The 25,899-nt window shown below is 33.4% G+C and overlaps 1 protein-coding gene across 1 annotated transcript in view; it reads right to left on the reverse strand.

The window, feature by feature from the left end:
• The window catches only part of ASCC3 (activating signal cointegrator 1 complex subunit 3), a 325,470-nt gene that overhangs the window by 256,110 nt on the left and 43,461 nt on the right, over positions 1–25,899 (reverse strand). Inside the window, exon 5 of the mRNA XM_081251559.1 lies at positions 4,650–4,770. Within this exon, the coding sequence (XP_081107685.1) occupies positions 4,650–4,770 (121 nt within the window). The remainder of the gene's footprint in view (positions 1–4,649; positions 4,771–25,899) is intronic.

Below are 25,899 nucleotides of genomic sequence, written 5' to 3' on the forward strand. Positions count from 1 at the left end.
ATACTGTGTTCATTTCAGATGTACAGCAAAGTGATCAGCTACATATATATATTCTTTTTCAAATTCTTTTCCATTTTAGGTTATTACAAGATATTGAATATAGTTCCTTGTGCTATACAGTAGGTCCTTGTTGTTTATCTATTTTATATATAGTAGTGTGTATATGTTAATCCCAAACTCCTAATTTATCTCCCTTCCCCATCCCCTTTGGTAAACATAAGTTTGCTTCTATGTGAGCCTACTTCTGTTTTGCAAATAAGTTCATTTGTATCTCTTTTTTAGATTTCACATATAAGTGATATGATATTTGTCTTTCTCTGTCTGACTTACTTCACTTAATATAATAATCTCTAGGTCCATCCATGTTGAGGCAAATGGGATTATATCATTCTTTTCTACAGTGGAGTAATATTCCATTGCATACATATACCACATCTTCTTTATCCATTCATCTGTCAATGGACACTTCGGTTGCTTCCATGTCTTGGCTATTGTAAATAGTGCTGCTATGAACACTGGGTGCATGTGTCCCTTCAAATTAGAGTTTTCTCCAGATATATGCCCAGGAGTGGGATTGCAGGATCATATGGTGAATCTATTTTCAGTTTGGTTTTTCTTTTTTTTTTTTTTTTTGGTCACTCCACATAGCTTGTGGGATCTTAGTTCCCTGACCAGGGATCAAACACAGGCCCCTGCAGTGGAAGCGCAGAGTCCTAACCAGCGGACCTCCAGGGAATTCCCTATTTTTAGTTTATTAAGGAACCTCCATATTAGTACATGACTCTTTTTGAATTATGGTTTTCTCAGGGTATATGCTCAGTAGTGGGATTGCTGGGTGAGATGGTAGTTCTATTTTTAGTTTTTTAAGGAACCTCCATACTGTTCTCCATAGTGGCTGTATCAATTTCCATTCCCACCAAAGGCGCAAGAGGGTTCCCTTTTCTCCACATCCTCTCCAGAATTTATTATGTGTAGACTTTTTAATGATGGCCATTCTGACTGGTGTGAGGTGATACCTCATTGTAGTTTTGATTTGGGAAATGCAGTTTTTTTAAAAATGGAAGAAGTCTAGAACCACTAAGAGGAATCAGGTCAATCAAAGCTCAGTGTTTACAAGGTACAATTTAAACCTGTGGTTGGTCAACTCAATATACAGGAAAAATTTTCTTCCAACAGGATTACTTTCTGTGTTTAATTCAATCTTTCCAAGTAGTAGTATCTTGGTTCACTGCAGCCCTAAAAGAACTGATAGGAATGTCACTGAAAGCAAACCAAGTCAATACTGTTACTGTGTTAAGGACCTACTAGGTGCCAGGCACTGCTGCTAGGCTAGGAAGACAATGAAGAATGGAATTGGTCCATACTCTGAAGGAGCATAGTGCGAGTTGTTTTATCAACTTCCAAGATCCAATACAGAACAAGGAAGGAATTAAGCACAACATCAAGAGGGGGAAATTAGCTTTCTAAGTCAAATCTTCACAATTCTCAGACATTTGTCACTATCTCATTACATGATTTTGAATAAGTCATTTTAACTCTCAATCACATGAAATAACCCCTCCATATAATGGCTCTATAAGTCGCAAAAAGGAAAGTGAGAAATAAAGATTTATTACATCTCAAAATTATGAAATAAGATATAATCCCATCTATATTAGAACTACATTTTATAGCTCAAAAGTATTTTTCCAAGTAAGTCTTATATGTTTTACTTTGTAAATAAATTTTATATACTATTATAATGATTGAATTTATAACCAACTAACTCTCAGTGTTAGAGAAAGAAAGCAATATACTGGCATTTTTCAAATGTACTCTGAACTATGAAAAAAACTAACCTGTTCCCAAAGTCACACATTCAACGACAGAGATATTAAGCAGGATTTTTTAAAATGTGAATAATGCCATGTGCTTATTACTATAAATGAATGTTAAACATTTTGTACGTGAAACTAAATACTTTGGGTGACATACTATATTTTATGCTAATGACATTAACATTTTAAACAAATGTGACAGTAACAAAATACTACTGGACACATTTGTGATCATCAAAATAAGGAAATTAAAATTATAAAAAGAAAACATGTCTACCTCATCAATAGCTTTATAAGGCCTCAATCAGAATATACTGAAATCCCATAAGATTGAACATAATAGGTGATTTAAAAAATCAAGTTATAAAGCACAAATGCTTAAGTGCATGATTCTCCTTGTTGGGTTCAGTTAACTGTAGAGACTGACAAGAAGAAATGAAATGAATAAGCTTAACAGCAATTCTAACACAAAATTTTACTGAAGAACACGTAGAGCTTGTATCCTTTTAAAATGTTATTATGACAGAAAAAGTCTTGTATAACTACTCAAAACACTGTCATTTGACAGCATGAGCTAACTTAATTTTTATTTTATGATACACCTCATACTAAACATTCTCTACAACCATCCCCAAAACAGAATTTAATTCACAACTATCCTCAATTTAGCAGTGAGTACACTATACCCACCCACTTCTCATCTACCTTACATTTCTTGGTTATAAGAACAGAGATAAAGTAGGGTGGATGTATATATATCTGGATAAAAGGATTCAAAGAAAATCAGTATGAAAGCTAGAAAATGCTAAATGGCAGGAAGCTATTGCTCTCTAAGACCATGATTTTGTGGGATAGAGAAAAGAGTAGGATGCAGCTGTCTTACTAAGGTAGCTTAATAGAGAATACAAATACAATTTGGTATTTTTAAGAGAATTTTGAAGGATTGTTAACATAAAATTTATATCAAAAGATATAAATGGATGAGAACAGTGATAAAGTAACAGAGTCTAATGATTCTTTTCTTCAAGAATATTTCTTTCTCCCTCCCCCCAAAAATAAGGAAAATCATCTTTAATGAATATACACAAAAAACCTAATATGCTCATTGTCAGCTCTTTTTTTTACCACAGTCCTTAGAAGAAGTTTGTTTAAATGCCCCCAATTTTCTATGGTATAATTATTATTCTTAAATAGTAGCAACATTAGTAACAATCTAGCATAGACTAAAAGAGTAAAAGCCGATTGAGAAGAGTAGAAAATATTTCAGGGCAGACTGATGGTTCAAATATTTTTTAATAATTCAAATTTAATATTTGGTTTTAGGTTAAAAAGTATGTTGCTTCTTAAAGTTATCCTGGTAGAATAAAGTTTGTGTATAAATGTTAAACAAAAATGGACATAATGAAACTACAAAACATTAACTCATCACCCACAGCTTTCTTAAAAAAATATATGAAGCTGAACTCATTTTGAACTTTTCGTTAATAAATTAGCACTAATAAAGGGTGGAATCAGTACATATCAGCACTTAAAAGGCTGACAAAATGAACATCAAATTCTCAGAAATTACATCGCAAGACCAGATATTTAAATTCATTCCTTTTCTTCTGGCAGATACACATTTTAAATGCTCCTAAGTTCTGCTGGCTTATTGCAATGTCTGATTAAGCACTGTTTAACAGGTGAAAGTCCTCTTACAGCAAGGTAGTTTATAAGTGTTCAATATACTTGAAGAACCAAGAGACTTGCAGAAAGACAAAGTGGCTAAACTCCAATCTTCAAAGTTTCTAGAAATCTCAAAGTAACTCCAAGGCAACTATCAGTAATCAAGGTGTAGGATAAAGAAAACCCATAAGAAATTTTGGATTTAAATCAAGGTTCTTTTTGTAATTTCCTTTCAGTGCCACACTCATAAGGAAAAGGTGATGTCACTTACATAAAAGAAGGGTAAATGTTGACTAGTTTGAAGAAGGGGGTCTAATTTCTTATGCCCATGCACTTTTTAAAAATTCCAAACTATTATAAAGCTGGCAAAGACATTTGGGTAAAGGTAAGAAACTCAGTTTTCCTACTTACCACCTAAAACCTGAGTTTGGCATCAGTTGTCTCATAGTAAGTCAGGCTTTTAGAAAAAAAAAAAAATTAGCTTCCTTGACAACTCTTTCTAATTCTTCTGGTGTTTTCAAACATATGTAATACATAGCTATATGTATGTTCAACTTGCTGCATGTGATAACTATTGCAGGTAAGCAGGAGACTCTTATTGTATGTTGAAATTTTATATCTTAAGTATTATAATGTCTGCAACTTCTAGTCATTGTTCAGCAAAAATTTTAAATGTGTGTATGTGTGTGTCCATGTGTGCATATGCCTGTGTGTGTGTGTGTGTGTGTGTGTGTGTGTGTGTGTAGAGAATGATAATGGGAGGGTGGAAGCAAAATGTTAATGATGGTGAATCTACATGAAGAGTATGTGAGTATTCATTACACTATCCTTGCACCACTACTAAGGTCTGAAAGTTTTCAAAATGAAAGTAGTTATAAATTATAACTCTACTTGACCCACTGTAAGCACTATATGTATTTCCTTAAAATTTTTTTTTGTCTTTCCAAATCTTCTGCTATACCTAAACATAAACAGAATCTCTGACATAATACCCTATTTAGGGCATTGACACTTGTTTCATAATCTGCCACACCTAAAATCTACTTAAGAGAATGGTATCAGTAAATATAATCAACCAAAGAATATTAAAAGTATAATTGTATTAAATAGACTGCTAAACAATGAATTTTTCCTTTAAAGTAGAATTACCACTGAACACTTTCTTACCTTGAAGAGCTTGCAACTTATGATCATTTGAAGAATTAAGAAATCTGTCCACAATTGTAATTCTGTTCTGGAGGAGTTTCTCAATAAGTTCAAGTCCATCAGGTCCCAGCAGTTCAAACAGCTTATAAGAGGAAAATCAAAACAAACTGTTACCTCAAAATTAATTATTTTTTCAAGTTATTAACACCCTATTCAACACAGCTATGAAGCTAAACTAACACAGAAGAAACTAAAAAGTATTTAGAAAAGAATCATAAAAAAATAATAACTTAGGAAAGTTACATTGCTTCACATTGCTAAGGAGCTTTTGGCTTCATAAGACTATCTGCAATTATATAATTAAAGAGCATGATCCAACTGTTAAAATAATTATGATTTATATATAAAACTCTAAATCACAGAATAAAAAATTCTGACACTTGTTTTTTTCTTGGTATAACCAAGTGAAATTCTAAAATTAATTTGCTTTTTAACATACCATTCTGGTTTTCCCAAATAGAGTGCAGAGTACCATTTTTCTTAAAACTTACTAATAAGAGCTATCATTTTAGAGTTAAAAATCATTAGAATGCTTTAATAAATCATGACATACAAAATTTTTAGTGCTTAAAAAACAATTAATTGTATTTTTTTGTTAAAGTATATTTTTATTATTTTATTAATGCTTAATTAATAAGTATCAGTAATTTTCAATGCTTAACATATGTGAAATCTGAAACACAGTACTGCAAGTGCTTTCTGTAACTTTATTAAAAGTTTTTATGCATATCCTATTCTCCCATGCAGAGTGATTGCCAAAGATTAAGTTGATTCCAGAGTCAGAGAACCAGTTTTAGGATTCAGAGACTTTCAATTATATAACTGTATGAAATAACTGTGCCAGAAAGCCTTTAGATTTCCTCATATATGGTTTGGGGGTATATATATTTTTCCTGTCCATAAATGTTATACTTTAATTCTACATGTGAAGATTTTATATTAAACAAATTCTAACTGTTCTTAGAGAATCCACACAAATAAAAATATCATTAAAAGTAGGAATTTATGTTGAGTATATATAAGGCATTAAATATTTAGTAAATATTTTCATTTTGCTGTTCATTTTACTGACACTATCTAAACACAAGGCCACCTGTCTTCCACCCTGTCCCCAAATGTGGACAGGCCTTATCTTTGGGCAAAACATCAAGGAAAATACTGGTGATCCAATCACTCTCACTCTGGCTGATAGGGCAGTGATTCCACACAAGGAGAGGCAAGCCTAGAATTTAGGCTACAGCCTACCCTTTCCATCAAGTACTCAGCTTCGAAAGCAGGGGTGTCACCTTCCATTGTCCCCACTCCTAGCTCCAGAGTTCTGCCTCAGAAATCTTGCCTGAGGGTAGAACCCAGCCATAAAACAGAAAGATCCCAATCTCTTCCAAAGAAATAGACCACATCTGCAACCAGACCATGAAGTTGAAGCCAAAGGGCTATCTCAGAAAGAGCAGAGGTTGTGGTGAATCACAACTAGGAGAAAATTCACAGATTCAACAACTAAGTTACAAGAGAGAACTAACTGAGGGGAGAGACAACTGGGACGACCCTCTTGGGGTGAGACTATATATCAACACTGACCTTTGGAATTATTCCTTCAAAGGGGTCACAAACTTATTGGATTAGTTTATGGAGCAATTTATGTCCCAGGGGCATTTTTGTAAACATCAGAATGGTCAGCTGGGAATTAGTAAAGATCACATGTGGGTTAAAGTCCCAATCTGAACAGCTGAATGGAGTCAGGCAAAGCGTAGAAAAGGGTTGTTTGTGCTAACACTACCTTCATCCCAAAGTGACTATGGGTATACTCACAGGTGTGTCTCCCTGGGGAACGACATCAGAAGCTCAACACTGTGGAGTGAGGGTAGAAGGAACTGTTTGCACTAAAATAATCCAGCAGGTCACTAAACAAATAAACAAGCAAATGACAGTAACAAGCCCTGGAGGTGGTAGACTAGATGAAATGGACAAATTCCTAGAAAGACACAAGCTACCAAAACTAACTCAAGACAGACAACCTGAATAGACCTAAAACAAGTGAAAGATTAAACTAATAATCAAAAATCATCCACAGAGAAAAGTCCAGGTCCAGACGGCTTCAATGGTGAATTCTACAAAGCATTTTAAGTTAAAACCAATTCCTCACAAACACTTCCAAAAACAAGAGGAAAGAATATTTCACAACTCATTTTATGAGGTCAATATTACTCTGACCCCACAACCAAATAAATACATCATAAGAAAACTAAAGACCAGTACTTCTTAGAAATATGGACACAAAAGTCCTCAGTGAAATACAAGCAAACCAGATCAAATCCAGCAATTTATAAAAATAATTATATACCATGACAATGTGAGATTTATGTCAGGAATATCAGGTTAGTTCAACATAAGACAATCAATTTATATCTTATAGCAATAGAATAAAAAGCAAAAATCACAAGATCAGCTCAACAGATGCAGAAGAACCATGTGATAAAACCCAACATCCTTTCATGGTAAAAACATTCAACAAGTTAGGACTAGAAAGGAACTTCTAATACCTGATAAAGGGCATCTATGAAAATCCCACAGTTAACATCATACTTAATGGTGAAACACTGGATTAGTTTCCCACTAAGAACAGAAATAAGACAAAAAAATGTGCATTTGTGACTTCTACTGAACATTGTACTGGAGGTTCAAGTCAAGGTAATTAGGTAAGAAAAAAGAAATAAAGAGCATCCAGATTGAAAATTAAGAGGTAAAACTATTTCTATTTATAGATCACTATGATCTTCTATGTGGAAAATACTAAAGAATGTACTAAAATAATATTAGAACTAATAAATAAGTAAAATTTTCAAAAAGTGCGCCAAGACCATTCAGTTAGGAAAGATCAGTCTTTTCAATAAATGATGGGACAACTGGCTAGCCACATGAAATAAACTGAAGTTCGACCATTATACCATATACAAACATTAAATTGAAATGGATCAGTGATCTACATTTAACATATAAACTTATAAAACTCTTTACAGAAGTAAGTTTAATTGGCTCAGATTTGGTAAGGGATTCTTAAATATGACACCAACAGCATGAGCAACAAAAGAAAACACAGATAATTTGGACTTCATCAAAATAAGAAACATCTGCATCAAAGGACACCATCAAGAAAGTGAATAAAACAACTCACAGAATGGGAGAAAATATTTGAAAATCATATATCTGTTAAAGGACTTGTATCCAGAATATATAAAGAATTCTTACTAATAATAAAAAGACAACCAATGAAAAAAATGAGCAAAGGATCTGAATTTATCCAAGGAAAACATAAATGGCCAATAAGCATGTGAAAAGATGCTCAACGTCATTAGTCATCAAAGAAATGCAAAGAAGAACCACTGGAACAACTATTTTTTTTTTAATGGAAAATAGTAAGTGTTGGCAAGGATGTGGAGAAAACTGGAATTCTCATACAGTGCCAGAATACAAAGTTGTGTAGCCATTGTGAAAAACAGTTTTCTGGTTCCTCAGTAAGTTAAACACAGAATTACAATACGACCCAGCAATTCCACTCCTAGGTATATACCCAGAAGAATTTAAAACATGTGTCCAAACAAAAACTTGCACACAAATAAGGCTATTAACACAGCCAAAAGGTAGAAATAACCCAAATGTCCATCAACTCATGTATGGATAAACAAAATGTGGTATACAGCCACACCACAGAATATTACTAAGCCATAAAAATGAATGAAGTAGGGCTTCCCTGGTGGCATAGTGGTTGAGAATCCGCCTGCCAATGCAGGGGACACGGGTTCGAACCTTGGTCAGGGAAGATCCCACATGCTGCGGAGCAACTAAGCCTGTACGCCACAACTACTGAGCCTGTGCTCTAGAGCCTGTGGGCCACAACTACTGAGCCCGTGTGCTGCAACTACTAATCCCATGCACGTAGAGCCCATGCTCTGCAGCAAGAGAAGCCAGAGCAATAAGAAGCCCAAGCACTGCAACGAAGAGTAGCCCCTGCTCGCCGCAACTAGAGAAAGCCCGCACGCAGCCACGAAGACCCAACACAGACAAAAATAAATAAAATAAATAAATTTATTTTTTTTAAAAAAGGAATGAAGTAGGGTACAACATGCATGAACCTTCAAAACATTTTGCTAAGTGAAAGAAGCCAGTCACAGAAGGCCACGTATTATGATTCCATTTATATGAAATGTCCTAAATAAGGAAATTTCTAGAGACAGAAAGTAGGCTAGTGGTTGTTTAGGGCTTGGGGGTTGGGAGAAGGGGGCGGGGGGAGTAGGGGAATACTAGCTAAAGGCTTAGGATTTCTTTTTGAGGTTTTGTAAATGCTCTAAAATTGACTGTGGTGACGGTTGCACATATCTATGAATATACTAAAAAACACTGATTTATAACATTTTAAGTGGATGAATTGTACGGTATGTGAACTATATATCAATGAAGCTATTTTTTAAAGCTATGAACCAAAACGACTTAAGATATTAAAAGTAACCAATAAACTGTTCAGGGTTGAAAAATAAAGATTAAATACAATTTTCCTGATAAGCATTTTAAGTGAGTGTTTTGAATTGCTTTTAGACACAAGCCCCATGCTTAAGGTAAGGGTGTTATTAAAGAACAAGCAAATTCAAAAAAGATAAATGTAATACATACCTACAAAGATACCTTCTCCCCCCCATACTCCAAACAAATTGTAGTAGGAAATGCTCTCTACATACAGCATGAAATGTCTTTTACATGCTATCAACTTTCAAAGAACATGTTAATTCTCAAATTGAGACCATTTCCTCTGTAAGAATGTGATTTATTGTGGCAGCTACCTTTGCATATTTGAAATATAATGTTGACATATGATAAATTAGAGATTCAGAAATTTTTAGTCCAACATAATTTTAGGAAACCACCAATGTATTTGGAAGATAACTTCTAGATAAAACATCTCAGATATAGAATCACAGCACAAAGAGCATGTTATTTCTTAAAAATAATACACCTAAGACCTAGCAAAAGAGACAAGAAGGCTGTTTTGCTCTGAATAGCAGGACTTCCATAACCCAAAATGAAGAATCCCCAGCAGAATTCTGAGATCAGCAGCCATCAGATTTAAAGCAATCCCAAATTACGCTTTCCCTAACATTTGCCATTTTCATCTACACTGAGAGCAGGTGCAGTTCTCATTCAAGATTTGCACTACAAACTAATTTGGCACTGAGAGTGACTGTCTGTAAAGGTACAACTGTCTGGATCATTGCTCTATACACTGACACAAATTCCAGAAGCTATCAAATTGAAAAAAAAGGAGGGAAAAGTTAGCTATGGGTAGAGAAACAGGCATCAACTACAGAGTTTAAAAAAACAAAACTGCAGCTCTCAAAACAATAAAAAGGCAAGTTTTACTACTCTGGCTATAAATTAAGGATACGAGATTCAAAGGAAACACAATAGGAATAGACAGGTAATATCCTTTTCCTGGTAGATTTTGCTAAAGCCATTATTATCTATTAAGGAACTTCTCAATAGACAAAGGTGCTCAGGGTTCTCATTGTTATTATAATTCCTTTTTCATTAAATTATCAAATTAAAGTAGTTCTTCATTAAAGTAAAAAAATTAACCAACAGACTATGCTCCTGAGATGTCAAAAAAAAAAAATTATCGCAGAACATGCACAGACTACCTTTTAAACTTTTTTTTTTTTTTTTGGCCACACTGCACAGCATGTGGGATCTTAGTTCCTTGACCAGGGATCGAACCCAGTCCCTCTGCCGTGAAAGCACAGAGTCTTAACCACTGGACCACCAGGGAAGTCCCTGTACAGACTAACTTTAAAGCAGCATTACTTCCTTATTTCTTACACTTGTAACAGATGAATGTAGTTTGTGAATCTCTCAGGAAAGGTAAACCCCACTTTCCACTGTATTCTGTGTTATATCATTTTTATTCCAATAGGAATGATGCTTTAGTAGATGCTATATCCCCAACACAGTATCAAAATGACTCACACACATTACATCATTATAAAAGCAAAATATAAAGTAATGAAAACCTTTAAATAATATACCACAGAAAATTATACTATAAATCTTAGGAAAATTGGTAACAAAAAGTTATAATGGGCCTAAATAAGAACTATAAATCTGTTCAAGAGCTGGGGTATGCAGATATGCTGAGGGTTTGTGAAACCACAGAATAAACATGACAAACACACTTACTTGCATTACGGGTTTACTCAAAGATTTAGAGGCAAAACATTATTTCCAAGTAAAAGGTAATTCTGGTCATGTTAATGTCCTGTTTGAACCCTATTTCTCAGGTTAGTCAAAACATGTTGAACAAAGTATTTAATCACTAAAACAGGCTTTAAACATAATAAAATTCACATTTATAAAAGGTTTGTCAGTTCCATTCTGTTTCCATCTAGTCAATATTAAAGAATTCATTAAAAGTCAAAAATAAGTCTATCTGAAATTCTGAAAAGACCTCTTTCAAAAGAGAGACCAACCATTCTCCCTATCAAATAGTCAACAGGCATTCTGAAAAACAGCTAGTGATGCACAGTAGGCATAATACCTTGATGTGAATGAGGTATCCTTTTGGACAATACAGTTAAGCGGACTATGGGATTATTCTCAATATGGAGATCACCCACTAAAGTTGTTCTTTAAAGAGTGGCCATGGCTCTGTCCTGTTCAATATTTTATCAATTATATATATATAAACTAGAAGATATTAAATTAAATTTGTTAATTTAGTTCATGATAGAATCAAAATTTAAAAATTTTCTAAATAGTCTGATATAATCTGGCCAGACCTAAGGAGAAGCAATAGAGGTAAATATAAAACCCCATAATTAAGTTTAAAAAACTCATGTGTACTTGTACAAGATGGGGAAACCTTATCCCACAAATAAATTCCTAAGAAAAATCCTGAAAGGGTAGGGAGTTGGTTATTTACAGGTTCAATATGAATAAATAATGCAATAAAGGCTAGGGAAAATTTAATGTAGTAATAGCAATACTGTATCTCCAAAACCCCATTTAGCATCTCAAAGGATACTACACTGGTTGAACCATATTTAGAGGGCTGAGTTCAATTCTAATCTATACTTTATAAGAAGGTTACAATAAAAAACTAAAGAAAAGAACATGAAAAAGAAAGTAAAATTAAGATATATCTTTGCAAACTGTTATTATTATCCATTCTGTCTGAAGGACAGCAGATCTGTTACTATTATCCATTCTGTTTGAAGGATACTCATTCATAGGTTTGATAAAGATAATGAATATTATTCTGGTCCCATCTTCCTGGATCATCCTCCATGCATCACTCCACATTGCTAAATACCCCTTATCCTTCTTGAAACATACTTTTCCTCAGATATCCTTGACACACCATTCTTTTTTTTAAGTAATTTCATTTTATTTTATTGAAGTAGAGTTGATTTACAATGCTGTGCCAATCTCTGCTGTGCAGCAAAGTGACTCAGTTATACACATAGAGACATTCTTTTTTTATATTCCTTTCCATTATGGTTTATCACAGGATATTGAGTATAGTTCCCTGTGCTAGACAGTAGGACCTTGTTGTTTATCCATTCTAAATGTAATAGTTTGCATCTACCAACCCCAAACTCGCAGTCTATCCCTCTCCCTCCCCTTCTCCCCCTAGGCAACCACAAGTCTGTTCTCTAGACACGCCATTCTTTTGATATGTATCCTACCACTCTGGCTGGTACATTCCTATCTCTTCTTTAGGCTCTCTTTGACTATTAAATGTTGGAGTTCCTTAAGGTTTAATCCCAGGCTTTCTCTTACTTCCATTCCATGTTCTCTCCTTAGCTGTTCACATGCAAGCTCTCAGCTCCCATTAGCAAGCATATACTGAAAACTCATAAAATCACACATCCTTCCCAGATCTCTACTCTGAGCTTCATTTATCAAATTGTCCAGTTATCATCTTCACTTGGAGGTCTTAAGGCCTCTCACAATTCCACATACGTCCAAAACCATCTCTTGATTTTCCACCCACTTCACTCTAAGTATTCTTTATTTCCATGAATGGCATTGCCATCCTTCTAGTTACACAAAAGCCTAAAATGCACCCTTACCACCTCTTTATGCATTGCACCCAATCCTACCCCGTCATCCAATTCACTCTTAAGTCCTCTCGATCTCAACTACTAAACAGATTTCAAGCCTTTCTCCTTGTCTGTTTTAAGATCCCAAACAGTTATTGCCTGTACCATGCAAAGGGTTTCCTAAATAGTTTCTGCACATCTATCCAAAACACATTCCAATCCAGTCTCCACATAGCAAAGACAGAAGATGTTAGGAAATGTAGGTCTGGTCAACGTATGCTACCTTCCCTCCAACCCTTGCCAACAAACTTCCAGTTGCTCTCCATTGTTCTCAAGATGAAGTACTGAATTGAACTGAACACAGAAGCAGAACCTCAAAACATCAAAAAGTGCTACAGTAAGAGTCAAAAATACTGATGTATATTCAATGACATTGCCCTGACTAGAAAGAACTTTAATATCATTAATAAAGTTAAATACTCTTTTTAAAACAGCATCCTTTTTAATTCTCCATTTCTATGTATGTTTTATAATGAGTGTAAGGTATCATAGCATAATTTAAAATTATACTGTATATCATATACAGTTTAAAATTAAATAACTACACTTATATCAGGGATACATTATCAAACGTGGTTAGAAAGTATAACCAAAACAGTTTGGAGACCAATGCTTTAAAGTATCATTCTGTTATGAAAGTTTTGCACAATGTAAGTTTTCTTATTTGGATATATCTTATAACCAATATTTATATTTAATATAATATTTTTTTGAAAATGTTCTTACATGAATGGTGTTTCTGAAAATGGTCAGTAGAATTATAGTAATTATAATTTAAATTATATAATTATAATTTTAATTATATAATCATATGTAAATTATATTAAATATATTAATTATTAAATTATTTGATATGTTAAATATTAAATTATATTTAATTTATAATTATAATTTATAATTATAGAATGTAAGGAAATACAGATTAGGTACAAATCCACTGATACCACTGCTGCTCATATTTTCAAAACTTCTGTGTAAGTGCATTCTAAGTCAGCAACTCAGTTTTTACTTTATATTACCCCCCGTCAGTCAACTTAATTTAATAATTTACCAAGCTTATGAACACTAGTAACACACAGCAGTTTAGGTTAGAAGGAAGTCAGTCAGGGCTCAAATCATAAGCCTGCTGCTCATTGGCTTTAGGAGCTTAGACATCTGCTCTGAGCCTCCTTTTCTCATTTGTAAAGTGGGAATAAGAGCACATACATACCCTTCACAGGGTTGTGATGTGAACTAATTAATGTATGTAAATGTATATGACACAGTGCCTTGCATATAATAAGTAATTAACATTAGGTATTTAGTATTACCAAAATAAACAAATCATAATCAAATAAGGGAGTAAGAAAAGTACACAAAATAGTTTGTATCACGGTGAAAATGATAACAAAACCTAACACTTGTACACTAGTTATGTCCCAGGCAAGTAATTAAGTGCTTTACATCTAAAGCAAATATTTTCACAGTCTTCATCTGAAGAAATATTCAGTGAATCTTTGCTAAATATACAAAATACTAATGCATCTATCATTTAAAAGCAATCATGATAGAATAATAATTCAAAGAAAATACTACAAAAGTATGAATAATCAACTATCACTTGTCAGGAAATAAATGAACATACAACAAATATTAACACAAATATCTGACATGCATATTTACTTCAGCCTTTTTTCTCAAGAAAGTGTGCTCATGATTGTAAATATGTGCATGCATATATTCTAACTCCAACTTCTGCTAGTAAAATTATTCTTGGTTCAATGGTGAAACTAAATACAATATATCCTAGTGTTCTGTAAAAAGCAGCGATAAGATTTGAAACCATTGCTTCAACTAAAACTTTAATCACTGGTTAGATCACAGCTTCCTTAACCTTCCTGACAACCACCAGTATGCCTCCTCCATTTCAGTCTGTTAAATACAAGAACCAGATGAATCTCCCTCACAGTCAGCTTTCACAAACACCCATACATTGTAGAAACTACAATGGGGTCACCTCATCTAAGCTCAGTTTGGAAGGGACCTTGGAGGACATCTAAACAAAGCTCTCAAAAATCAATAATTACTGCCAAAGGAGGCCGAAAAACAGGACAGCTGAGAGCACGGGCTTGGACTCAGAACTAAGTTTATCAGTTTTGTCAATTCCTACTTATATGACTATGGGCACCTTTCTTAAGCTCTCTGTGCCTCAGCTTTCCTGTCTGTTAAAAGAAATTAGCATGGGATCTGACAATAGGTGCTCTATACATATTTACTGCTATTATTGACTTTTTTTTTTTCTGGCTAATGAACACCCAGCATACTTCCACCAGCAGTAGACCACTTCATAAGGAAACTCATGCCACTGCTGGAGGATGCTTAATGTCAAAAAATCCTTCCGTGCATTGAGCCCAATCAGACTCACTATAGCTTTCACCTAACACTGGCTGTGCCCTCTGGGGTTACAGAAAATGATCTTAATAATATTTCTACAAGACAGCCCTTCAAAAATTTAAAGATAAGGCCAAGTAAAGTATTAGGCACACTTCACTGGTAAGTTCTTTCCTTCCCAGGTAAACATACATCAATTCCTTACTATTAGTCATATAACTTGGTTTCTTGATGATTCTTTATCCAGGTTCATTTAGAAATCTACCTTTTACTGAGCCTTTAACTTTTAATGGCATCCAAAACTGAGCATAACATTTCAAATATAATTTGATAGGGGCAGATCACAGAGATTATTAAAACAACTCTAGACTAGATGTTAAACTTTTCTAAACACAGCTTAAATTGGAACAATATCACACTATTGGCTCAAATTGAATGTGTAGCCAAGTAAAAGTATTTGGTTTTAGTTTTTTTCCACATAAATTCCTAGTAGACAGATTCCCATATCCTGTACTTTATATGATAATTTTAAGCCCAAAATTTCAAATAGATCCCTTATAAATTTCATTTTCTTCTTTTTTTTGTTTGTTTTTTTAGTCTTTAGAGAGCTTTTTAAATCTGGATTCTGGCAATCTATTATATCAGTAAACACTATCAGTGTTGAACCAGTCCAGAACACAAGTTCAATAACTGTGCCTTTATACAAATTATTGATTAAAGTACTGAGGACAGGACAAAAGTAAAAAACTACAGGATAAAGAATGGAGACCTGATTCCACATTGGCAATGAACCAATATTTACAATAAGGTTTTTCAATCAACTATTAACTCCATTTAACTGTATTAATCACTGCTGACATTTCTCGATATATCTTGTCTAATTTAGATTCTTCACTATCTAGTATTGTAGCCACTAGTCACACAAGGCTATTTGTATGCCAAGTAATCACAATTAAACAAAATTTGAAATACAATTCCTCAGTTACATTTAACCACGTTTCAAGAGATCAGCAGCCACATGTGGCTAGTGACTACTGTGTTGAAGAGAAAACAAAATATTTCAATCATCACAAAAAGACAGCACTGGTCTAGGAGATATTTTGATTGTACTGTAAAACACTGCTTAGATCTAGATAGAATATGTTTACACAGCAAAATCTATCTGTCTAGTTTATCACACTGACTACCAAATTAGGGTTTTTTTTTAAAAAGCTCATAGTTTACATTAGAGTTTATTTACTCTTTGTGCTGTATATTCTACAAGTTTTGGCAAATGTATGATGACCACAATGACATGTATCTATCATTACAGTATCATACAGAAGAGATTCATTGCCCTAAAAATCCCCTATGCTCCACCAATTCACCCCTTTCTCCCTTCTCCCCAACCCCTGGTAACCACTTATCTTTTGACTATCTCCAAAGTTTTGCCTTTTACAGAATGTCACATAGTTTGAATCATATAGTGTGTACCCATTTCAGATTGACTTCTTTCATTCAGCAATAATCATTTAAGGTTCTTCTAAGCTTTTTCATGGCTTGCTGGCTCATTTTCTTTTATCACTGAATAATATTCTATCATATGGAAATACCACAGTTTATCCATTTCCCTACTGACAAATATCTTGTTTGCTTCTGACAGTTGTCTTTATTTTTTATTTCATTAAATTCTGTTTTTTACTCAAATTATCTCATCCATAAAAATATGCAAGCAAGTCCTATACAGAGAAATGCTGAATGATTATCACTAAATTTCACACTTTTCATTTTTTTTCTTTTCCAAATTTTCTACAATGAACACATACTATTTAATCAGAAGAGGTTTTATTTTTATTTTTTTTAAATAATACAAACCAGGGCTTCCTTGGTGGCGCAGTGGTTAAGAATCCACCTGCCAATGCAGGGGCCATGGGTTCAAGCCCTGGTCCGGGAAGATCCCACATGCCAAGGAGCAACTAAGCCTGTGCACCACAACTACTGAGCCTGCGCTCTAGAGCCTGCAAGCCACAACTACTGAGCCCACGAGCCACAACTACTGAAGCCTGCACGCATAGAGCCCATGCTCCGCAACAAGAGAAGCCACTGCAATGAGAAGCCTGCACACCGCAACGAAACAGTAACCCCCGCTCGTCACAACTAGAGAAAGCCTACTCACAGCAACGAAGACCCAATGCAGCCAAAAATAAATAAATAAATATATTTGGTTTAAAAATAAATAAATAAATAAATAAAAATAATACAAACCAGATTCTGATTTACCAATTTTTTAAACTTTTTGTCCGCTAAGGACACAAAGCATCACTAACTTAATAAATAAAATAGGTTTTCACAAATTGCCATATTTGGAATGAACACAAATTATATAAACCAAAAAATCCCTTATCATGTAGACAAATCAGCTGATAACTAATAGTACAAGGACCAATGAATAATTTAAACTTTATTTCCTCTACCAAATCTTATTTTTCAAATGAAAACCCTTTTTTTATCAAGCACAATGTAACCACATAGGAATCACGCTAACATATACCATTTTCTAAAAACTCTGATCACTGAAAAACTATTTCAGTAATTTTAATAATATAATTATTATTAGTCCATAATAGCAATAAAATAGATGTTTTAACAATTTAATCATTTGAGGTAATAAGCAAATCCCTTATCCTAATATCTAACTGGAACTACTTAAGAGATGCAATAAGTGCAGAATGTCCATTATATTCTTTCCAAGTAGAAGAGCCATGGTTCGCACTTTGGTTAGGGAAAAGAAGAGCAGCTTACAAACAGAAATGAAACATTTGCTTGAGCATCTATATGGCCAGATTTACAAAATGGAGCGAGTGGGTAAAGTATTACTCTCCAAGTAAGCTTATTTAATTATCAAAAGAAAATTAACATTTTTCACAGAAAGCAATACCTGTAACTATTCAAATACACATTTACTATTGTTATGAGATTTATTATGTTTCATGGTGGACTGATAATATGCAAGGAATAATGTTTAGCCTCTTTCCTTATTGGCATAGACAATAAAAATCACAGCATTTATTAGGGGATCTTTCTATTTGGGGGATTTGCAAGACACTTAACTCTCTACACAGAAATTGAATCTCCAGGAATATTATACCACACATCACTTTTTCTGGGTATCAGTTGATATATAAAATGCATAAGCAATGAAGTTATGATAATCAGGTACTCATATAAAACAAGAGACAGGGTTAAAAATACCAAACTAAAGCAAAAAATATATAAGGCTTAATAATAATATAAGTAACAATGAGCTCCTGGTTTGGGGTTTTTTTGTTGTTGAAACTATCAAAATACTTGTAAAGTCTATAGTTAAGTTATTCTTATTAAAACTACATAACTGTCATGATTAATTTTCCATTGCCTTGAGCAAACTTAAGATTTCAATTTTAACCCTAAGTAGAAATAGCTGAATAAGTGTTTATTGGTCACTGATTCTGACAGTACAATCGACATTCTATATACTGAATTTAGTTATTCTACTATTTTCAAGTTTTAGAGTGTTTCTAAATAACAAAACCCTTAAGCAGTTTGTCACAATAAATAATATGATGATCCTATAAGGATAATCACAGTCATTTCTCTTAAAAAAAAAACTAAACTAAAATATATTTTACTTTTAAATTTCTTCTTAAAACTATCTTGAAAAAACTCCCTTCCCTTTTATGCTTAACATGTGAAGGAGGCTGACTTCTGAAAACAAGTATTAGCGATTAAGATGAAAAAGAAGGTATGGCACAAAATTCACACTTGAATGCACCTCTTCTGGTAAGACTGAAAAAGAGAAAAACCTAAAAACCTAAAACTTAAACTTCAAACTTAAAAAGAAGAAAAATACCTCCCTGGACCAGAAATTGAGCTAAAAAAAGTAAAACACCGAGTAGGGCTAAAGTAACAAGCTGAGCTCCAGTTCTAGACAGCAAGGCCAGGAGTCTGGCTCCTGTGAGATAACCTAGATGAAAAGTGCCCTGTGGGGACTTCCCCGGCAGTCCAATGGTTAAGACTTCACGATTCCACCACAGGGAGCACGGGTTCAATCCTTGGTAGGGGAACTAAGATCCCACAAGTTGTGGCATGGCCAAAATGTAAAAAAAAAATTAAAAAAAAAAAAAGGTGCTCCTTGTAAACAATGTGCAAAGCAGAACAAGGCTTAGCTGAGGCCCAGAGCATGGGCATGGGGCTCCCCTGTTTTTATGAGAAGGGGCTGAAAAGAACTACTACCAAAAGGAGACTTGGGGCCACAACTCTATAGCAATCTAAGATGGGGAGGAGGGGGAATGTGGAAGGAAGAAGCTACAAATCAACATCACCATCAGCATAATTAAAATTCTAAAACATATGAAATCTTAAACTAAAAATGACAGTCAACAAAATCAACAATGGAACTTAAGTTCACTCCAGAAGAAGGTAATATGGAACAATGTGATAAAGACTTTCAAATAAGTACTATTACAAAGCTCCAAGAGGTAACAAAGCAGTTGCTTCCATTAAAAGAATTTATGCAACAAAACAAAAGAGGGTTTATTGGAACATTCTATCCTTTTTGCTCAAGTTTTTCTGTAAACTTAAGGCTGCTTAAGTTTTTCTGTAAACTTAAGGCTGCTATTTTAAAAGTTTATTAATTTAAAAAAAGATGATAAATGATTCAAGGAAAAAATAATTTTAAATCTATATCAATCAAGGTGATTATTCTACTGCTGATAAATATTTGTAAAGTTTAAATGATCATACACTTGTGGTTTAAACAAAAACTACCTAGTAAAATATAAAAAAGATGCCTAACAAATCTTTGTGAAGAAAATGAATAAGTAACGAAAAGAGGTAATTAATGATCAATATGAGGTCATTTTCTATCAGCATTAGTTATTGGGTCATAAAATATACATCTCTTTTAACATTCTCATTGGAATCTACTTTATTTTTCAGATACAGTGAATGTCCTTGATGTCACTTTATATTTTTAGAGTATTTCAAATGTTATCATCATTATTACTGATTGCATAAGAAAACAAGTAGTTATAAACAGATTAAAATTTTTAAAGAAGAAACCCATTTCCACTGTGAAACAAATACACCTGCTATAACTGGATGTAACTACAAGGACATCAGGCTTGTCCCAACTACTTTGTATCTGAAGACTGGGAAACTGCCAGATGTCTTATTATTTAAAACTAATACCTGTGATATGAATAAAAGCTAAAACATATGTGGGGGAAAAAAATAAAGAGAAGAGCAACAAAATTAAAAGCTGGTTCTCTGAAAACAAACACTCCTCTATCAAAAATTAGAAAGTAGAAAACAGACAGAAATACAGGGGCAACATAACCAAAAGCTAGTGTAAAAAAAAATTTTTTTTAAATAAGAAGACATTATGAATAACTTTAGAGCAAAAAGCTTGAATACTTGGCTAGTGAAATGGCTAATTTCATAGAAAAATATAATTATCAAATTTGATTTAAGAAGAAATAGAAAATTTGAATAAACCAACGACTGGAAAATCTGAATTGCTAATTAATGTCTGCCCTACAAAAAGACACCAGGCAACATAGTTTTAGAAGCATACTTGTTTCAAACTTTCATGAAAGAAATAATCGCTTTCTTATAGAAACCTTTTAAAAAACAGACAAAGAAAGCACCAGAAGTTTATTTTATGAAGTCAGAATAACCTTAGGTATTAGTATTAAAACAGGGTAATTTACAAATTCTCTACTCAGGCTGGGATTCTAAGAATAGTAGAAGGATTGGAAAACCATGTGATGCACCAGTGACTATCCAATAAGCCCCAAGAAAAAGAGGAGGCATTCTGATTCTCATAAATTAAACTAAGGCAAATCCATGTATTTCCTTTCTTAATTATAAAGGGAGGCATTTTAAAACTTGGAGTTGTATCTACACCTCTACTGTATAAACAGCATACATTATACACTGTAGTAAACATGGTATCCAAAGAAAAACTATACTCAATTTAGGGAATGTCTTCCTTTGAGATAACAAGCAATTTTAGATTAGCACATGAAATGATGTGCATATTGAAAACAAAGAATAATGAAGTATGTTAAAAGAGAATGTTAACTGAGTAATTCTGAAAAAAGTTTTGAATTAACAGTCCATATGGAACTCAGTATCAGAATAATTACATAAAGCAGAGTATGTTATTTATAACATTGTAAATTACTCTTAGTTTGGTTTGTGGCATAAAAAATTATTAAGTATTCATACATGCCAAAATAAAGTCTTAAACAACAAAAGAAAATGACCGTGAAAATTAGGACAGCATTTATTTAGCATTTATTTATCTCTCAAGAAAAATGTGCTATGCAAATTGTTGTTGCACTGCAGAGAATGAGATAAATTATATTTTCAGAATAACTAATGTTCATTATTTACAGGTACTTAATCTAACACAACTTAACAAAGCTAAAACCAAGGTCACTTACGACTTAGTTAAAACTACTTGGAATGTAAATACTATTTATTCCTCACATACTATAATTAATTAGATGTATAGTAAGTAAGGTTAAAGCTAGGTACCATTGTATATTTAAAAGCTTACTTTACATTTTCATGAACGTGGCAAATTGATAGCTTCCTTGATTCTTAAAAACAAAATATGCTTATTTTTAGTTGCCTTAGTGAAAACAAATTTACAGCCATCATATGTATGTATGTGCATATGTGCACATGTACATATAAAGCTGGACAAATAATGTATTAAATTTTAAATATTTTAAAAATGCTTACAGCAATTCCTAAATCTAACAGTCATACTTATCTATGTTTATCAACTGGATAAACATTATCCAGAATTTTTTTACTCATCTCAAAGACTATTAAAACACAGATATTTATTCTTTATTCTACTGATAAAATGTATTTATCTTATTTCTTTCCCATATCGAAACATTACAGATATTTCTCAACTTATAAAATCCATATGCTCTTCCAAATTAGTCATAACATTCATTGTATCAAACATAATTTTCATGCCCATTCTCCTTTTAAATATACGTATGAAAATTCCAAGAGGAGGAGGCTTAAGAAACCAAGATAATGGGAGTGAGTTGATTGAACTTTGTTACCTTTCCTTTTTGTCTCCCAAAACCTAAGAGTACTTGACACACAGCTGAGAATGAATGAATAAACGAGTGAATGAACAGTGCCAAACAGAGAAGAATAAGACTAAATGTACAAAATTTGGTAAAAGGTCTTACTCCTCGAACAACCATTCCAACTATGAGCAAAATAGTTTGGAATCTGTTATTACCACAAATTGGAAACAAGCAAGTATTTTTAAGTCCTCATTGTGAGTTTAAGTTAACATATTAATAATACCTTTTCGGGACTTCCCAGGTGGTGCAGTGGTTAAGAATCCATCTGCCAATGCAGGGGACACGGGTTCGAGCCCTGGTCCGCAAAGATCCCACATGCCGCAGAGCAACAAGCCCGTGCGCCACAACTGTTGAGCCTGCTCTCTAGAGCCCACGAGCTGCAACTACTGAGCCCACGTGCCACAACTACACAACTAGCCCGCGCACCTAGAGCCCTGTTCTGCAACAAGAGAAGCCACCACAATGAGAAGCCCGCACACTGCAAGGAAGAGTAGCCCCCGCTTGCCATAACTAGAGAAAGCTGATGAACTAGATCTTCTATCTATAATTAACAGTGTTCCTGGTTACAAGTATATGAACTTATATTTATCTATTTTATCATGTCATATTCAGCCCATCATTCTAACAATCTGAGCCACAAAGAAGATAAAAGCAACATTCAACCAAGATAAATACAAAAACACAGCCAGTGCTTTCCCAATATAGACCATAAAACTTAAGAGACCTGTTATAGCAGGTAACACTTCAACCACCTTGACCTTTCCTAAATATTACATTCAGCTAAAAGTAGAACATGAATTTTCCTCATGAAAATTTCATCCCTTAAAAAGTAAAAGTAGGAATGAATAACCTAAAATGGCAGACAACGTGGAAGTAATAAGAACCTTGGGAGAAAATGGCTAGATCACTTTAGAGTATGCAATATGGACATATTCAGATATGCACCTACAAATTAAATACAAAGATACATCTGATCCAAATAACATTCTGACTAAAACCAGTGAGACTAAAAAGAAAAAAGTTCAAAAAAGATGGGAGGTTCAGTCATGTCTTTGGAATCGCCTTTCTAAGCATAATACCAAAAAAAGATTCCTAAATGAAAAGATGAATAGACTTGCCTATTTGTACACTCAAAACGTCACAAAAATTTTTTAATCTCATTATAAATTCTCCTATAAAGAGTAACTGAACTTCATCAAATGAAAAATTGGCAATTCTCACTAACCAGTAAGTGGCCTATAAATATATGGGGAAAAAAATCTTTAACCTCAGTAGTAATAAGAAATGTAATTAAAACAGTGAGATATAATTATCTCCCTAATAAACAGGGTTGGCAAGAATGTAAGTACAAGGATACTCTTATACACTATAGGCAGAAATGTACACTGGTAGATTCTTTCAGGAAAGAATTTTGTCAGTACTTTTGGATGCAAAATTTTCAGTACTAGTAATATATTCAAGGGAAAAATATGTATTAGCAAATATTTAGCATAAGAGTTTTTACTGCAATGTTATTTATAATAGGGAAAGGCTAGATTTAACTTAAATCTTCAATAGCAGAGTATTAATTTAACAAACTAGGATATGATGATAAATGTATACTATGCAGCCATTAAAAGTTATTATACATTAACCAAATCACCATGTTATATATCTGAAACTAATCACACTGTAAATCAACTATACTTCAACTAAAAAAAATACAATAGATAATATATTGCATGTTTTATTGTCATAAAAACATGCATAGAAGTGTTAAGTAACAAAAAAGCATTACATATACTATAGGACCCATTTTCTTAAGTATTCATACTTTTTTAAATAATTACTCCAAAATATTTGCAGTGGCCATCACTAGATAGTAGTGAGAATCTTACAGGTGATTTTGTTCCTACATTTTATGTTCTAAATTTTCTACAATGATACTTTGTTTTAAATTAGAAAAATAAAGTTGTGTAAAGAACAGTTGGCATTAAAAAATGAAATGGCATAAAAGACTAGAATTTCCACCACAATCCTGAAAAAAATAAGAGAAAAAAATTGGATTTTAATAAAACACTATAGCTATGCAGTAACTATAAACTGAAAAATATTAGAGGGACATGAGAGACAATATAGTAGCAAAATCACAATAAAACTAACATAATTACATGTATGTTTTCAAAACCTATTATAGTAGTGTCTATAAGGTTAAATCTCTAAAAATATCTAGGCACGTAAAAACGAGAGAAATAACAAAGAGAGTTCTTTTACCAAGCTTGAAGCAAGGAAATAAAAGCAGGACATATGTTCTTCCCTGAGGAAGATGGGAGAAGCAAGTCCATTCTCACTTTGCATGCATCTTCCCCTACTGAGAATATTAGCTTAAGACAGGAAAGAGCAGAACAAATACCATAAATACTGAATGCTACCCATGGAGAAATACTGAGTTCTACCTTATGGAGAAAGTAGTAAGGAATCACCTAACTTCTTCAAATAAATAAGTTCAGGTGTTCAGACCTTGATGAATCATATCCCAAGGTTCAAGAACTGCTTACAGAGTTGAGGTCAGAGTCATTAATATCTCTGAGAAATAACAAAGGAAAACAGAAGTGCCAGATGAAGGCAGAATTCCCCAATTTAAAAAAGAAATGATAAAAATAATGGGTTGTGAAAATTATTTAACTTAAATATCAACACATGGAAATGTCACAGAAGAACAGAATTCACAAGTAAAATCTTGGCAAAATAGTCTTAATTCTTTTTCCTATGAGATTATTAGGTTAGTTGTTCTTAGATTGGATAAGCAACGGAAAGTTTGATATCTTTGAAGATGAGATGATGAAAGCATTCTACAGGTCAATACTGTTAGATCTATGGAGAACTGAACAACTGTACACAGATTGTGTTGATATAATGGATTAATGTTAACGTAAAGGAAAACTGAAGGAGTTTTACACTTAGAAACAAAGTCTAAGGAAGGGAAAAATTTAACTGCCATCACATGTCTAAAACACAGTCATATAAAAGAGTAGACATCTACAACTTTACTGCCCGTGTACAAACACAAGACTAAATGGTAGACGTAATAGGAGCAGTTATCAGTCAGCAAAACAAGTAAGTTACATGAGGACTACTCAAGCAAGGGATAAAATGCCTTTTGAAAAAAAGAAACTCTTCATTAGAGTAAGTAGCCCTTATTATATGGGCACCACTTGGATAGAATGCTAGACACACAAATAATACATTGGGTGGGGGAATTCTATGATTCTAAATATTCTCTAAGTATAATTTTACCCAATGGTAGCTCTCTATTCAGACTCTGGGCAGGGGAAGGGCTCTTCTGATTATTTGGTGGAAAGACGACAGAAAAATCAGCACATATTTTGTCCTCACAGTTGAAGAGACATTATTTTAATGTCAACCTGGTTAATGTTGGTGTCCTTATATTCTAGCAGGGCTAAGACTACCAAAAAGAATGTACAATACCTAATAGATATAAAACCTTTTCATGAAACATTAATGTTAATCATTCAGCATGATAATATTAGATTTCCTACTCTGGGTACCAAAAAC

The sequence above is a fragment of the Mesoplodon bidens genome (assembly GCF_964165515.1).
Source record: "Mesoplodon bidens genome assembly, chromosome: 12".
NCBI classification, from domain to species: domain Eukaryota; kingdom Metazoa; phylum Chordata; class Mammalia; order Artiodactyla; family Ziphiidae; genus Mesoplodon; species Mesoplodon bidens.